Source organism: Mya arenaria, chromosome 3, assembly GCF_026914265.1.
Source record: "Mya arenaria isolate MELC-2E11 chromosome 3, ASM2691426v1".
NCBI classification, from domain to species: Eukaryota; Metazoa; Mollusca; class Bivalvia; order Myida; family Myidae; genus Mya; species Mya arenaria.
Window position 1 is genome coordinate 22,079,371 of NC_069124.1, and position 18,029 is coordinate 22,097,399.

General features: G+C 34.3%; 1 protein-coding gene across 1 annotated transcript; it reads left to right on the top strand.

Moving 5' to 3' along the window:
• The first annotated feature begins 1,668 nt into the window (after positions 1-1,668).
• On the top strand, positions 1,669-14,081 carry LOC128225838 (mucosa-associated lymphoid tissue lymphoma translocation protein 1-like). Its single transcript, XM_052935735.1, has 10 exons — positions 1,669-1,690; positions 4,510-4,638; positions 5,188-5,367; positions 5,947-6,328; positions 7,015-7,095; positions 9,929-10,050; positions 11,490-11,642; positions 12,232-12,389; positions 12,900-12,989; positions 13,896-14,081. The coding sequence occupies exons 1-10, from the start codon at positions 1,669-1,671 to the stop codon at positions 14,079-14,081; spliced, it is 1,503 nt and encodes a 500-aa protein (XP_052791695.1).
• Positions 14,082-18,029: the final 3,948 nt, after the last annotated feature.

Genomic DNA, 18,029 nt, shown 5'->3' on the forward strand with positions numbered 1-18,029 from the left:
AGTTGTTCTAAGGAGAAGAGGAAAATAAATTTTTTATAAAAAGGTTTTGTAAAATAGATTTCGAGGATTTATTAATAAATCGCTTAATTAATCTTTAAGATTATCGCGTTTTGGGTGATACACAACTCATTAAAATGTCCGTTTTTTTTGTCGAGCCTGTGTGCGAAGAGCAAGACATATTTATCACAATGGCGGTCCATGCTAATGCATGCGTACGTCGGTCTGTCCGTCCGGACTATACCGTGTCCTTGTAGCTTTTTGGCCATGCATTATAGGATTTTCAAGAACTTTCACCATGATGAGATGGTATGTTGCGCATATGTCCCAGGTCTGTACCTCAAAGTTCAAGGTCACGCCAAGAGGTTAAAAGCTGAAATGATCCTTAATGTTTCTTTACCATACAGTATTGGATTTTCAAAGCATGGCCATGAATGTTCACACTTATGAGGGGGTGTGTAGCTCAAAAGACACAGATCTGCATCAATGATGCATTAAAAAATCAAAACACTTTGCATGAAGGTTCTAAATGATTTAATGGTGTGTTACCCATATGTCAAGATGAAGCTTAGGGGGTCAAAGGTTGAATTTATCATTGTCCATGCTGTATCTTTACCATACACTATAGGGTTTTCAAAACACTTGCCGTAAAGGTTTAACATGATATTGCGGTGTATGTATATCAACGATCAAGGTCACGATTAGAGGTGAAAGGTTAAATTATTTCTGTTGAAATGACTGTACACTGTCCTGGCCTGAATTTAACCAAACGTTGTATGGCATCCTATGAATCTAACATGAATGTTCATCAAGATAATGTGGTGTGACGCACATATTACCCGCATCTGTATCTAAAAGTTTGTGGTCACTCTTAGATGGCAAAGGTTGAAGTATCTTGCCGGTCTGTATATGGACCATGCATTATATGATTTACAAAAACTTCCCACCGAGGTTCAACATGAGGAAGAGTGTCGTAGGTTCCATGTATGTGCGTCAATGTGTCCTTCCGTTTGTTCGGACTGAACACTTCCGGGCCGTATCTTTACTACGCAGTAATAATTATATGTACATTGTTTAACTCTATGTCATTCTGTGTTGCAATTGCATTTAAGAGAATAATGTCTGTGTCCAAGGCTTTTTAACCGGCTCGACATCTTGATTGATTACTAAGTATCCAGATACCTTAATGTTTAAACATACACTCAATACAAGTATGCATGATAAATTACCTTGAAGCAATGGTTTTGTTCGGATATAAGTTTAACATTTATATTTGCAAAACATAAATGTTAAGTACTACCTTGGCACTTATTAAACGAGCTTTGGTTTGTACAATGAAAGTAGTTATAATTTGTACGAATGTAGCATTAATCTATTTTCATAAAAGATGGAAGAGGAAAGAACGTGTAGAATGCCTTTTAGTCCGGTATAACAGAATTTACTGATTTAGTGTAACTTTAAATTTGAGAAAGCCCCATAAACATAACATTAATTGCTTCATTATTCCTCTTTAACAGTTCTGCTAATGCTGGTAGTTATTCATGCCAGATCCACAACTGTTCCGATCCCCAGGAGACAAAGATTACCGAAATATCCCACGTGTCTATCACGCCAAAACAGAACTCCGCCTCTGATCGGCTTAACCCGCCAGGTACTGAGAACCTTGCAAAGATGCCTCATAATCTAACACCAAGTAGGTCTTGTTTTATGTTTTGCCTTGTTTTATAATGATTCACGAAAGAAGTAGTATATGCGGTAGACCTTTATGTGGTACTTTAATCCGAGTGAATGCATTAATGTTTGTAATCACTTTGATAATTAAGTTCGTCAGTGGTAAACTGTTATTAATTAAAACGTGTTAACAAAGTAAATGAATTGTATATATGTACTGCCCTTGTTCACAAATGAATGGTGTTACTAGAATAATAGATAGTTGATAAGCAAAGCAAGGTTCAGGTGTACAGTTCCTTCGAATATTTAGAACTTTAAGCATTGTTAACTTTTATGCAATACAGTACTTATGTGAAAAAACTACAGAACAAGCTCAGTAGCCAAACGATTAAACATAAATCCCGTTTAATCGCACAGGGTAAACGCCAAAGACATAGAACATAAAAACAAAAAATCACAAACAAGAAACATGGAACAACAGCACAAAACTCCCAAAACAACTCACTACATATGCAAAAATTTGGTCTGTAAAGTGTAAATTGAATTGAGGTTTATATTGTTTGTGTGCACAACCTTACTCTTATCCTAACAATCCCGAATAAGTAAAATCGTAAATGGTTAATCTTATCAAGGGATGAATTAACTTGAGTAAACGTAAGAATAAAACGAATAGTAATAAAACTTATAGATGAACCACAAATTCTTCTAAATTATACAAACACGATTAAACAGCCGCTGACTCGGCCTTAGTTTAGTCAAAGTTATGCCCTAATTAACTAGTTAACATAACACACAGCAATACTTAGTTTAATATTTTGTGTAGACACTTACATATGTAGTTATGAAACAAACATGACTCTTCTTCTGCATAGTGTATGCATTATATCACGGTGGTATTTGATCGTGAGATAATTCATCTAAGTAACACTAGACAAATGCCCCTTTTGCCTTAAATTACAGTTGACCAACATACTGTTCGGGTAAACTTAAATACAGTTGGACCTAATACTCTTAAAGTATAATAATCAGACTGAGTTCTCGCATTCATACCACGTTTGACATAAGGATGAGTTGTGTCAGATTCGGTATAACTTTAACGGGAGTTTCAATCAGGGCACACACCCAATTCTATGGAATTCTAGTAAATATTTTTAGATATTACCCGTAAAGTAATATATATTGTTGTGTGTCATACGATATGTAAACAAACATTATATATTTCATACATGTATACCTCTTTTTATAAAAAATAGCCCAGTTTTATGACGTCAACGATCCGTTAAATAATAATGGCAGCTCCGGACCTGTTCAAAAATTATTTTATTGAGCTTTGACGTAACAAAACTGGTGAGTGCGTCTTTGTTATTTACATAACGGGTAAAAGTTGTCGGAAGTAAACATTATTTACGTTGTTATATAAAATACATCAAAAGTGCTTATAAAATTGAATTGTAATAAAAAATGGTTGGTATATGATATGAAATATAATACATCACTTCGGGCCATATGGCATGATAAGCATCAGTCAGCTAGCCATTGGAGGTGAATGTACCTCGACACATACCTGGTCCTTATTATGTCCCCCAGTGGTGTGACCTATTCCCTGGTTAACTATTATATTACCTTTGCTTCTTAGCGAGGCTTCCAGCTCACTTAGGTAAACGTCTTTTATCAGGATGGAGGTATATTATGTTTCTGTTAAATGCTACGTTAAATGCCTTTTCAAGCTCAGGTCAATGCATGCTTTTTTTGTTTTAGCGCCTATTCGTCACACTGGGCAAGAGCATGGTAAGATTATTTTTATGATTATTCTTAATGTTTTTAATGAAAAGAACTCCCGATTATGGGAACTTTTTATTTCCTTGGTCACATAACATTCCAGTAAAAAGCCACTCTAATCATTGAATTATTGATAAACATTAAGGAAAACGCTTTCGCACTGGTAATTGGATTGCTTTGATAAATTATATATTTACAAGTAATATGGGCATAGAAAACAGTTTTTACGTTGATGTGTTACTCCTAATATAATGATCTAGTAATGTTAAATTTACATATATGCTATATTTATATGAACACCTGATATTTGACCATGCAATGCTCATAGATGATATATTAACAAACAACGGTCCTAGATTCTATAATATACACTCATATGGGATATTTGATCATAGATGATATATTAACATGCAACACCCTAAAAACAAAACAAAAAAAATAAAAAACATGCAACACCCATAGACAATCTAGTTGCGTGTAACACATAGATGATCTAGTAGCATGTAACACCCACATAGATGATCAAGTATCATGCAACATAGATGATAAAATAATATGTGACATTTATATAGATAACTTGGTTCACGTAACAATCACATATTAGATCTATCAATATTTGATACCTACATATATATTTTCATATATGGGTATTTTAATTAACGAACTTATATAACAACGTAGATGATCTTTTTAACGTACATTTAATGTTATATTAACATGTACCATTTACATTGTTGATCTATAACATGTCAAACCTGAGCATTTGACGTATTATAAGGTTCTTTGGATTTTAACATTACTCCGTTATCAATCGGGTTTCAATTTCGCTGATCATATAAGTAAACTTAGAACGGTAATATTTTGATATTCCTAGCAAACTTCGTTCAATAACAAATGTCTTTAATTTCTTTTAATTCTTTGGCTTTCATTCTAAATATTCAAATACTTATACCAATGTGTGTCCTTGTATGTTTCTTTTATGGCTATGGTGCTGTATTTCTATCAATGTTTACACAATTTATGGTATACTGTTATTTGTAAATACGGATGTGCATGTTTCAGAAATAAGGGTAATTTCTCATCCAACATCAAAGGAGCTCGAGTTTGGTGATAGTACCTTGTTTATGGTGGAGGCTCGATGTAGTTTGCCCCTCCGATACCAGTGGATCAAGGACGGAAAGGAAATTAAAGGTCAAGCATAAATATATATATAATATATAATTATATGCTTGTAATAAATTTCATATTTGTAATATATTTATACTGATATACTGTCAAAGCTTGACATATCAGGGCTAGGCCCAAATTTCTCAAATCATCTTTAGCATGCAAGGATTTTAGCCAAATTTCTTGCTCATATTTTATTTAACATACAAAAATAGCTTTGGCGTTATTGTTCTTTTTTATTTAAATAGTCTCAGAATTATTTCAAAAGAAAAATATTGTTTAAGGTACATCGACTTTATTGAATAATTGGCGCTTAGTGAGCATTTGATGCCCATGCTTATTTGCCTTTTGAAAATATAGATATACAATCAGCTAAACGATTATCGTAATATTATAATGGTGCAGTGTTTAAAATGGAGAGTTAAAGGAAGGAAATATAAATCTTACATTAACATTAAAAATAATATTTCATGAAAGGATTTTCATAAAACTGTAAGTAATATCACAAAGTAAGACGTGTAAATAAATATTTATTATTAATATAATACTGTGTATTTGTATTCTTCACTACAGGTGCAATTGGCTTTAAGTACGAGATCGACAACATACAAGACGCGAGTTACAAAGGCGTTTACCAGTGTGAGGTCAAGGCCATGAACATGACGGTAGACGGGCGGGAAATTCAGAGCAGTCGCGTGTTAACAAACCCCGCCTTGTTGGATCTTCATACACAATCTGCCAATCTATATAAACGTTAGTAGTTTGTGAACCTCCGCTGTATCTAAAATAAAACTGAATTCACTTATTGACCAATATTGACCTCATTCGGAACTCGTGGCTATTTTTATCAAAATCAACCTTGGATTCACTTAAACGGCTTACATACTCATAAATCGGTATGTTTAAGTCCGCTTCAAGAAGATCGCGTAGTAATTTAGCAGTTAGACCTAATGACTTACTGACTTAAATCTTAGGAATCTTAATTATGTTTACAATAATGCACTTCACTGTCAATCAATTTAAACTTAGATCAATAAATACAAGTTAAAACACTACATTTAATTAATTGTATTATTCGAACATTAACGAACTACTTCAACTGAGGTACCGGCATAAATCTGAGGTTGTTTTCGATTCAAATGGCCGAGGAGCTCCGAATGTATTGAGCTTAAAGGGATATGTAACTTAACAAAGTTTATTATTCAATCAGATCATTGGCATGCATGTAAAAAAACTTTTGGAAACGTATTGAATAAATAGATGGTATTCAAAGCTTGAAGGCAAACTGAACCTCAATTACTTTGGTTTGATTATTTCATTTTATTTTTCCAGCACATGACAAAGTGGCTCTACTGATCGGAAACTCTGATTACCTATCCGAAAATTCGTTAAAAGCCCCTCCCAATGACATTCGGGAAATGGCTGACAGCCTCGTTTCAATTAACTTCAAAGTCGTTATGTTACTGAACTTAACCAAGCCAGAGTTTGAAAATGCTGTCATAGAGTTTTGTAAATTGATCGACAAAAACGTGTATGTAGTCTTCTACTTTTGTGGACATGGTTTCGAGGAAAGAGGAGTTTCTTATTTAATACCAACCGATGCGCCGTCAATGTCATCGCCAGGGGAGTGTGTGAATACAAGTCTTATCTTGCACAACTTCCAGAAAAAGAACCCGGCTCTGGTGTTCCTGGTACTGGATACTTGCAGAATATCGTAAGTTTACACACGTTTGTATTTGTTTTATTGGCTCAATATTAATACAAGCCACTTGTATGATAGTTTTTAAATGAACAAATACAGAAACAAGCTTACTAGCCAAACGATTGAACATAAACCCCGTTTAATGGCACATGGTAAACGCCAAAGACATAGAACACAAAAACATAAAATCACAAACAAAAAACATGTAACAACAGCATTAAACTCCATAAACAGCACAGTGCATATATACTATATAAAAAAACTAGGTAAGTTTATCAAATTTTGTTAGGTAAGGCCTTGGAATGGAAACCATATGGATGATCTATGCATTTACAACGTTGACACTGATCTGACTAGATACGAAAAAGTACACACACGGCATACACAAGTACAAAGACCACAATCAGACCACAGACACATTTAAATAGTTTAACCGATAAATGCTGGGATTTCCGCTTCAAAACAGTCAATGAAACTCGAGTTATTTGAAACACGACACTACTGGAGGCCTAATCTAGTTTATATAGCCATAACCTAACACTTGCCATAATTCAAATTAGGGCCTGGTATATCTCATAAAAACTTGGCTTACAGCAAAATGTTTTTCTCATTTATTTCTATTCTATAGCTATATATAGTTACTTCCATACTTAAGGGGATGATTATCTTATGTGTATGTTTATCTTTTTGTCATTCAGGGGCAAAGGCAAATCCTCAGAGCCACCAAGGAAGTTGTTAACATCGGCACAAAATCCAAACGTTTGCTACTGCTATGCCACGTAAGACATTTTAATTATGATTTGTTTCTTTTTGTAGTGTAAACATTTAATTTCTAGGTGCAAAAGATTGCAAAAGTGACAGAGCAGAATAGAATATGTTTTACCAGAATATGCAAATGGCAAAATTTCGTACAAAATGGCGACAAGTACAAACTTTCATACACGTACAGCCATTATTTTTAAAATCAAATTTACAAACAAAATATGCAAAAATAATTAACATGTTTGTTACATGTAAGTGATGCTAATAGCTGTAAATAGCTGACGTCATTTCCATTTAACATGTAAACCGATGTACAAATGGTATTGTCATTTCAAGCTTGTCAATAACGTTAAATGTTGACGCCAAGTTACCATATGTTCATTTGACTTCATTTAAAAGGGGATTGCATACGGATAACTGATATGTAAAATAAGTTGCCGACAATACATAACAGATTAAAGTGCGGTTCTTTGCATTTTATTTCCTTATTTCAACTGCATATATATTTTTAAACTTTTTATTTGCTAAGGCAGACTGTGTTGGATGTTTCAAACGATAACTGCAACATATCTTTGAGAAGTTTTTGCATTAGGAACTCTGAATTGTATCCCTTCGTCTGCAGATAGAATCGCGATCTCTTATAATAGAAGTCCTTTGGTTTTACCTATCAGTTTATTATTATTAGTTTTATTTTAAAGTTTCCTTAAATTAAATAAATTATACTTTGATGAGATTTACCATTTACGAGTTTACTTTATTCGGAATTGTTGGGGTAAGAGTGGCGTTCTGCACACAAACTGGTTAAAACCCCCGGTAAATTTATATTTTGATGACCGCTCGATAGCGGTATTTAACAATCTTTCATAAACACATTTTTATGTAGTATTTTTATACAGTGTTAATTGTGGAGTTTTGTGCTGTTGTTCCATGTTTCTGGTTTCTGCTTGTTTGTTTTTTGTTCTATGTCTTTGGCGTTTACCCTGTGCCATTAAACGGGGTTTATGTTTAAACTTTCGGCTACTGGGCTTCTTTCTTTTTTTTCAAATAATTAAGTATTTACATATAAGTACATGATTTTGTATATACGTAATTGCACTACTATCTGTATGCACACGAGAAGTATTTTCAATCGCTTAAATTGCAGAAAAAGCATTTATCTATGATTGATAAATAATTTAATCTTATAGAAATCAGTATCGGTTTTGTAAAAAAAAAGGATTGATATGTATTTAATATATTATATGAAACTATGCATGAATTGTTATGAAGTTAAATAACTAGTGAGGAAACGTTTATCGAGTACAATCGATAAATTGTGCATGACAATGATGCTATGTCGGCGGCAATCGATAGTGGTTCTATAAAATCGATGTCGCTAATAATATCTTCGGTAACTATATATTTTTTCTTATATAAAGTATATACACTCTTGCGCACAGTGGTCAGAAATTGGTTCAGTGTGAGCATTATTTGATAAGCATATAGAGAGCTGAATTTTCTACCTTCTGTACTCTGTGCGTAGGAGTGTATAGAGTAAATGTCATTTTTGCTTTCCGGTAAATTTTCGTTGAGTTCATTGTAACAAGGAAGGTCACTCTCTTAGACAAATGCGGAGAACATTTTTTCTTAAAAACTTACCAGCTCTCCCAAAATTACAAATTTTTGGTATCGTTTGTTATTAACAAATTTACTTTTTTGTGAAAGTCTTATGAAATTAAGATATTTTAATGAAATCTTCAATATGACAGGTTATTGAATGTTAAGCTGGTTTACAAATATTTTATGCGCTTTTACATGGATAAATGCTAAGATAACTTACTTGATGGGGTGTGTATCATATTGCAGTTGATGTGCAATTATTAAGTATGTGTTTTCTTCGCATGTGTTTTCGTTAAGTTATTAAAGTCAGAAAAGGTTTATGGATATTTACTTACTGTGTTGAAAAAAGCATGAATATATCATCACACGTACTTATTACAGGTTAAACCATTTAAATGAGCATGATTATATTATGTTTAAATAATGTATTCCTAAATGATATCATTAACTTTCGATTATTTTCCGATAGCTAATCGAAATACTTGGTCCGATTCTATTCGAGTATCAATAGCAAATGGAGTCCGATTTTAAAACACTATAAATAACATCATATGGTTTTTCACACATACGCATTGACAGGCATGTCGGACAAAGTGTCTTTTACGCTGAGAATTGATCTCTACATATTAGCTGTCCCCCTCACCCCTCTTAACGGCGTTTTATCATGGAAAATTGAATACCGCTTAGCTGGTTGTAGAGGTCATTGACCTTGATGCTCTTATCTTCGGTCGAAACAAACAGTTTGACTCATTTTTTAAATCAAACTTAAACCTCATATTTCAACTGTTCTTCCGAAGCAGAATGAGAAGGCACTATATCAGCAGTAAGTTATGGCATTTTGGTTTTCCTACATCAAGCATACTTGCTCCGTGAAACGTATATCACGAGCAGTTGGTTGTGGACACCTTGTAGTCAGAGGTCATATTAGTTGTTGAGTTTCTAACATAATTTTATTTTAGCTCTTGTAATTCATGAGGAAAGGTTCATGGTATTTTTATAGCCCTGGCGTGGCAAAAACGTTTGGGAGCGAAAGAATTTTGTAGAATGCTTTAAACACGACCACCAATCAAAATCTGCGTGATATATTTTCACATGAAACGTAGTGCATACTCGCATGTGGGTGGGGAGTGGATGTGTTGGCGAGCCCGTGTGTATAAAAGTGTGTTCGTGCGTGTTTTCGTGCGTGCGTACGTGTGCTTTTTATAATTAAAGGCTGGAAATATAACAATCATATAACGTTTGACATTACAGGAGTTTGGGATTGAGCGCGTTTGAACGCAATAGAGAACAGATAGGTCTCCTGGTATGCTTTCTTGCACCTTTGTTAAAGAGACCCATCGGGATTGACAACCTTGTCATTGAACTTAAAGAAGGTAGTTGTATGATATGTATTGAAACCGTTTATATACATGTTTGAGGGTACTTAAAGATTGTTGCCCTTGGTAAATGTTTAAGGCTATGTTGCATGCTTCTTCATTTGACATCTGGGGACTATGCAACATGTTAGAGTTACAAGGATCGAAAACTAGAAAATAGACAGGACGTATAAGCATATTTCTCTTTCCATTTTGTCTTATCAAAATAGCATATATACTCAGTTTTAAAATACCGAATCTAGAGGCAATATATCAAACTATGTATCATCCATCTACATTACAGCAGGAATCAGATTTTCGAATATAATTATTGGAACTGATGGAAATCAACATTGTTATATAACTCTCATATATAAACGGTGGAGCCGTTAAGCTCGTCCAAGTATTTCCATATCTTTTAGTGTCGGTGGCATTTTCGGCAGCAGAGTCGTTGGCATCGTTGTGAAAAATTCCTTGGCCAAACTCTAAATCCGTTCCTGATTATTAGTGGATATTGATATAACGTGATGTGTAGGAACCATATTTAAAGACATACCTTTGGATTTATTTTGCCTCTTTTGGGTCAATGTCGCTATGACTTAAAACTGAAAATAGTTTCTGCTCAATTCATTTTAATAGAAATGATAGCGATGCAACTTATGGCAGACGATTTGGGATTGTTTACTTGGTAGGTAGGTTGAAGGTCATGGTCGCTGGGGTTTAAGATAGAAACATGCTTGCCCAGTTCAACAAATTGTATTCATGATTTTTGTTGCTTTCGAATAATGTAAATTAACTCAATTTCAATCTTATAAGCCACAGCCAATTCGTCTAACAGTAACTTACTTATGTGCTATTTACTTATATTATACATTTATAGATTCATTTGTTGTTAAAGTATACTCACTTCATAGTTAAATGTGTTGCTAAACAGATAGTTGTGTTTTGTTGTATATTTTAACTGACAGGTAAAACAATCAGACCTTGTTGCCTCAGATTTCTCAAGCATGTAACGTTGTGGAAACCTCAGATTCCTTTTACTGCTAAAAATATCTCAAGGTTTTAAATGTTAAATTTGAGAATGAGATTTTTTGGATGAAAATAAAACACAATTTAAATAAGAAAAGACACATAGTAGTAACAAAAAGAAGTTTTTACATGTTTCTGTCCATGTCACTAGCGTTTTTAGATGTATTTACATTGCCTTATTTGATTTTTAATGTAAATTACTTCCCTTGAAATCATTCGCTTTGTAATATATATGTTTAAAGTTGCTTGAATCAATATCGTTGTAATCACACATTTGGTAATTTCAGTTATTTTATAACAACAAGATATATTGCTATTTAGTATTTTGTAGTTATATGCGCCCTATTAAGATTGCAAGTTATATTGGGACATTACTTTGAAAAAGCTCACAAACATTAATCATTTCAACATTTTATTTTATCATACAGAGTTCAGCCGTAGTCCTGAGTACCGTGATAAACAAATCCCGGAGATAAGGTCGAATGTTTGTGAAACGCGAAGGTCACTGACGGACAAAATCATTTACCTCGAACAGAAACAAGCAGACGATACTAGGAAAAAGTTGTGGAGTACCTATAGCAGTAAGTCCATGTTAACACGGTCGTCCGACGGTAAGTCAGACTTACGAAGTAACTATAACGGTAACTTAATCTAAATAGATGTCCCGTCAAATCTGTGTTATAGAAGGCAGTAACATTGAATAAAAACGTCAATGTTTGGGATTGATGCTTTATTAAGTCAATGTTAAATAGTAGCTATATTGTGTAATGATTATGGTTATTGATATAGCTTTGTTGGTAAGTTAATTTATCAAATTACTGCATTATATTATATATCAACGATATGGGGAAGCTATCACGTTTAGTCAATTTATCAGGAAGCTACAATGTTTAATGGACATAGTCAATGTTATCAAGTGCTAATGTTGGTAAGTCAATTTTTGAAGTAACTTCATGTATAACTTCTATAATGCAATGTTATACAACGCAGCTTTAATAATGTTGTGAAAGTAGCTGTACTGGTTAGTCATTGTTATTGACTGTACCTGTATCTATACCGATAGCAAATTGTATGGAACAGCTACCATATCGATTCAATGTTACAAACATTGGAGACTGTTAACTGGAAAACACATGAAATGAAACAGAACTTATTTCTATGTTTCCATAGACAAGCCGAACAATCGTGACCTGGCTTTCCCATTGCTAGGTATTGTTGTACAGATTGACTTCCAGTCATACTATAACAACCTACTAGATATCTTTTTGTTGGTTAAGGAACAAGGCGAGACCAACCAATGTGCTGCTTTCATCTCCAAAATCTCTCCGGTAGGAATACACATGCTGACTGTATCTGTACTTCATATAATTAGTGACTTTCCTTATCCTTATCTCTAGCATGTGCTATTATGCATGAAAATTGATAAATACCGAACGTCACTCTCGTCTACAACTACTTTCAAATGTATTAACTTACAGCTGAAACAGAATTTATCAAGATTTTATTTAGCCTTTATAGATTTTATCCACTCTTTGTGCGACGGCGTTCTGTCTTCGAAGAAAGAAAGGATGCATATTTACCTTAGCACTAAAGACATCATTGCATTGCAACGTTTTGAGCTTGTTTTTTTACGAGGAACAAAAGTTTAATCTTCTAATGCCGTGTAACTTGCCTATATGCAACGACGCTTTTGAAATATTATAGAAGTAAAAAACTAAACACAATAAAATAAATTCTAAATAGGCAGTCAATTTAAAACAAATATATGTATTTCATATTATTGTTCATGTTAACTGTGATTGTTCGACAGTAAACTTTGCATTGAATGCCTTCCATAGATCATCTCCAAGCGCGGCAAGATTGATTCGTTTGAGAGGAACGGAAAAATTGGAACGAAGACAACCCTTCAAGATATTCAGAAACTGAAGGTATTGTCGCTGTGATGCCCAATTCGAAAAAGATTGGGTATATAAGTTTGTAAAAAAGGCCTGTCAGATGGTTAATCTGTTGGTTAGTTTTTGTGCCGGTAGGTAGACTATGTTTTGCACGTACAATAACTCCAGAACAGTTTCATATTGGACCATGAAACCCTTAACTATGAATCATATTGATGTTGTGGTCAGTAAATCAAAGGTCAAGATCACTATAAGTTCTTGTATAACATTATTTTTGAACAAAATCTGGAAAATTATTTTACTACTGTAGTACCAAGACACTTATCCAATATATTCCCAAAAAAATCTAGGGCTCAGAAGGTAAAAGGTTAAGGTCAAAGCAAATGTCGTTTTAAAAAAAGTATTGGGTTATATGTCCTCTTCTTGGTGTCAAGTACGCCTCAACGGTTAAGGTAATATTCAACACGGTAACGCTGTTTTCACAGCATTTTAAGACCAGTTGCACCTAGGAGCAAGAAAAACTCGATGGTAGATTATACTTAACGAATAGATTTATCAATGTCAGTAGTTCAAAGGTGAAGGTCACAGTTAATATTGTCCGGACATGGACATCATTGTCTGAACAATCCTTGAAAACAATTTGACTTAGGACCATGCAATATATGTACTGGGTGGTCCTTGCAGGGAGCTCAAACTGGGGTTAATTTCTGTCTGCACACTTCGCCTAGTGCTATACATGACTCAGCAAGTATTTATCAATCTACATAGTACTGATGCACATGTATTACTGTTTTCTTGTTAGCACAGTCGCTTTTCACCAAATTGTCTTTTGTTTAGTTTCCAACCTGGAGCTTGGTAGTGTTGTCAATTGCATCTGCTTGAGACGCCCTTGTATCATTATCAGGTTATATCTAAGCATTTTCTTAAATCATCTTACAGGACAATCTGATAGTTGACATCAGTGTTGTTTCTGTGCACCAACGCGATGGACGACAGTACAGCAGTACTCAGAGCGTTGACCTAGGACTTCCGCTCGTGTCAAATCTGAAACTGTGGAAGCCCGCAATAGGCTTTGAGCCCACGTATCGGGAGCCCCTTGAACAAGACCAAACAGACAGTATCTGATATTAAGAGATAATTGAGTAAAAAGTATTAGCTACATAAGTTTGTATTAACATATTATTCCAACGTGTTTTTAATTGGATTCAAATTATTAGTTGACAAACAATCAATGACAGCAACAAACATTTTTTTTACTCAACGAAAACACATTTAGTTTTTATTTACTTTGCTACCGTTTTTAAATGCTTTGAAAAACTGATCTTGTTTATTCAAGACTTAAGTTGATCAAAGTAAACTTTGAATATAGTAAAAAACCACGTATGTGCTATCTCTCAATATAAAAGAGTATGTCTAACGTATTTTCTCTGAGGCCTGGTTGAAGACATGAGTTAACCAATTTATCTCAATATCATGTATATTTTTTTCTTGGTATAATTCTTAATGAAATATAACACAAGCATGTTTCGTCGTTTACAAGTCAAAGTTTTTTCTTCATTTTAAAAATAATCAAGTTCATGTGCTTTTTGGAAAAAAAACCATTCCGGATACTGCCAGAGTGATGTTTTTGTGCGCACCATCTGCGGCCTGTCATGCAAACACATCAACCTTTATCGTAACTAAAAAGCAGTTCAAGATAATCCAAGTCCTGGATCGCATGTTGCCGGAGATAATATGAACATGCATCGCAAAGCGGAATATATATTGCCTTAATAAATGTATTGTTTAGAGCCTAGTTTATCATCACGGACAGTGTATTTTTATGTTGATTATTTGTTCAATTAACACGATTGTGTAATTCTTGCATGATGTTTGATATATGTTTGTTATGTACCATCAAATGTTTTATTTGAATGAAAGTGCTGGCCACAAGTTTACACATTGTACTGATGTTTCTTAATTATTATTAGAGTATTGCATTTTTCAATTTTCTCATTTTGTGGCCTATGTAAATGCTACTTTTAAAAATGATGAAGTTGTGACTGAATTTATCTATTTTTCAATTTGTTTTGTGTGTTATGCTCTCTAATTCACCAAATAAAGTGGTCATGGAGTTTGTATGTTTCAATTCTTCTTCGAAGGACCAGGTATGGTTCAGGTACAAGATAACAATTGAACACGGCCAGATTCATAAAGGTTCTTAGTAAAAAAATTCTACCTAGTGATGTTTTTCGGTTTTTACAACAATAATAAATATGATTTTAATTCCCTATAATTTTCATCAATTGTATTGACGTGCATTCACTATTTGGACCCTTTTAAAGTTACCAATATCATCCCTTGAATTCACCATTTAACGATTTTTAAGTTTCATTGTTTTACATGTCAGGTTTTGTATCTTTACTATGAATTTTAGAAAACAGAATTATTAAACAATGATGTACTGAATTTAAAAACATATACAAGCAACATGTTATTAAATGAGGCCCTGTTGTAATGGATATTTTTTTTAATAGACATGTTCGTAGCTAAACGAAGCTTTGAAATGATAGAGAACAACGTGACTGAACGAAGCCTTAAGAACTGAACGAAGCCTTGTTAAAAATGTCGCACATGTAATCAACGAAGCTTTGTTAAAACTGACGTAACTGTACGAAGCCGTTTCATAATAGACAAAGCTATAGACGTGCCTGTTACTGAAAGTTACCTTGCTTACACAGATCAATCTGTTGCAAAACGAAGCTATGTTACAACTGGCTTACATGTTATTGAGCGAATCCTTGCCATTTAGGAGAGGCAGGCTGCTGAACGATTCCTTGTTTTAACAGACACACATGTTTCTGAACGAAGTCTTGTCATAATAGACCCGCATGTTTATGAACGAAGCCTTGTCCTAATAGACTCGCATGTTGCTGAACGAATCATTGTTATAATAGAGACAAATGCTGTTGAACGAAGCCTTGTCATAATAAACACACATGCTACTGCACGAAGACTTGTCCTGATAGACACACAAGCTACTGAACTCATCCTTGTCATAATAGACACGCATGCTATTGAACGAATTCTTGTTATAATGAACACGTATGCTGCTGATCGAACCCTTGTTATAAAAGACACGCATGCTGCTGAACGAAGCCTTGTCTAGATAGAAACGCATGTTTCGGACGAAGCATTGTCATAATAGGCACGCATGCTGCTGAACGAAGCCTTGTCTTGATAGAAACGCATGTTTCTGAACGAAACATTGTCATAATAGACACGCATGCTGCTGAACGAATTATTGTCCTAGTAGACGCGCATGTTTCTTAACGAAATATTGTCATAATAGACACGCATTCTGCTAAACTAATCTTTGTTCTAGTAGACGCGCATGTTTCTGAACGAAACATTGTCATAATAGAGACGAAGATACTGAACGAAGCCTTGTTATAAGAGACAGGCATGCTACTGAACGAATCATTGTCATAATAGAGACGCATGCTTCTGAACGAAGCCTTGTCCTAATAGAAACGCATGTCTCTGAACGAAGCTGTGTTCTGATAGACAGGAACTTTGTTGAACGAATCCTTGTTATAAGTAACACGCAAGCTACTGAACGAAGCCTTGTCAAAATAGACACGCATGTTACTGAACGAAGCCTTATCCTAATAGACACACATGTTTCTGAACGAAGCCTTGTTTTTTAATAGACACGCATGCTTCTGAACGAAGCCAAGTTATAATAGACACGCATGTTACTGAACGACGTCTTGTCATGATAGACACGCATGTTAATGAACGAAGCCATGTCCTGATGGGACACATGTTACTGAACGAAACCTTGTCCTAAATGACACGCATGTGACTTAATGAATCCTTGTTCTAATAGACACGCATGTTTCTGAACGAAGTCTTGTCCTAATAGACACGCATTTTACTGAACGAAGCCTTGTTATAACTGACACGCATGTTACTGCACGAAACCTTGTTATAACTGGCACGCATGTTACTGAACGAAGCCTTGTCATAAAATACAGGCATGTGCCTAAACGAATCTTTGTTTAAATAGAAACGCATGTTTCTGAACGAAGTATTGTCCTAATTGATACGCATGTTACTAAACGAGGTCTTGTCACAATAAACACGAATGTTTCTGGACGAAGTCTAGTGCTAATAGACACGCATGCTTCTGAACGAAGCCTTGTCATAATAGACGCGTGTGTGCCTGAACGAAGCCCTGCTTAAACAGATACACATGTTGTATAATTAAGCTAACATACAACTGTTTCAATTGACATACATATGACTGAACAAAGCCTTTCTATTAAAGACACCCTTGTTACCTAATGAAGCCATGTTATATCAGATTTATATGTAGCTGAACACAGCCTTACTGTATCATGCATACATGTAACTTAACGAAGCCTTGTTATATTAGAAATACATGTCACTAAACGAAGCCTTGTTATATTAGAAATACATGCCACTAAACGAAGCATTGTTAAAATAAACATACATGCAACTGAAACAAAGCCGTTGTATTTAACTAGTGAAAGAAAATGTAATTTTAATTCTAGTGAACGAAAAGATTATTTCAAAAAGTATTTAAAAGTTTTGAAATTGGCGTGTATCTCCAATGGATACTGATTTTACCTATAAACGTGTGATATTGCTGCAAAAGTAATACTGTATGTATTAAACTTTGTTTAGTTAATTTGTATTTGTTAAAAATAACTTTTCAAGTCACACACACGTCCATGTACAATAAACTCGACGTGTTGTATCATCGCTATCAACCGGGCAATCAGCAACACTTCGCCCTTTGTTCAACAAATTGTCTCAATGATGGAAGATTCTAGATTGATAAATGCCACCGATCCTTACAAAGGGATCATGTGCGACCTTGGAGTTAACCATGTTTTGCAGTACTGTCCATCAATTTCAGACGACTTTTGCCATCGGTTATGGCAACATGTGAGATGGCAGTTTTTACTACCGGTTAAAGCATGTTAAGCAGATCTCTTAAACAAATAATTGATTTCATCATTTCTTCAACACAGCCTTTTTGCATTAAATATTGTGTGGGGTTTT

Excerpts from the sequence above, each read along its gene's own strand:
- LOC128225838 (XM_052935735.1), top strand. The coding sequence starts at position 1,669 with ATGCCTCATAATCTAACACCAA. Across the intron at positions 1,691-4,509 it reads GCCTCATAATCTAACACCAA|AAATAAGGGTAATTTCTCAT; the intron begins GTAGGTCTTGTT and ends TGCATGTTTCAG. Across the intron at positions 4,639-5,187 it reads GGACGGAAAGGAAATTAAAG|GTGCAATTGGCTTTAAGTAC; the intron begins GTCAAGCATAAA and ends TCTTCACTACAG.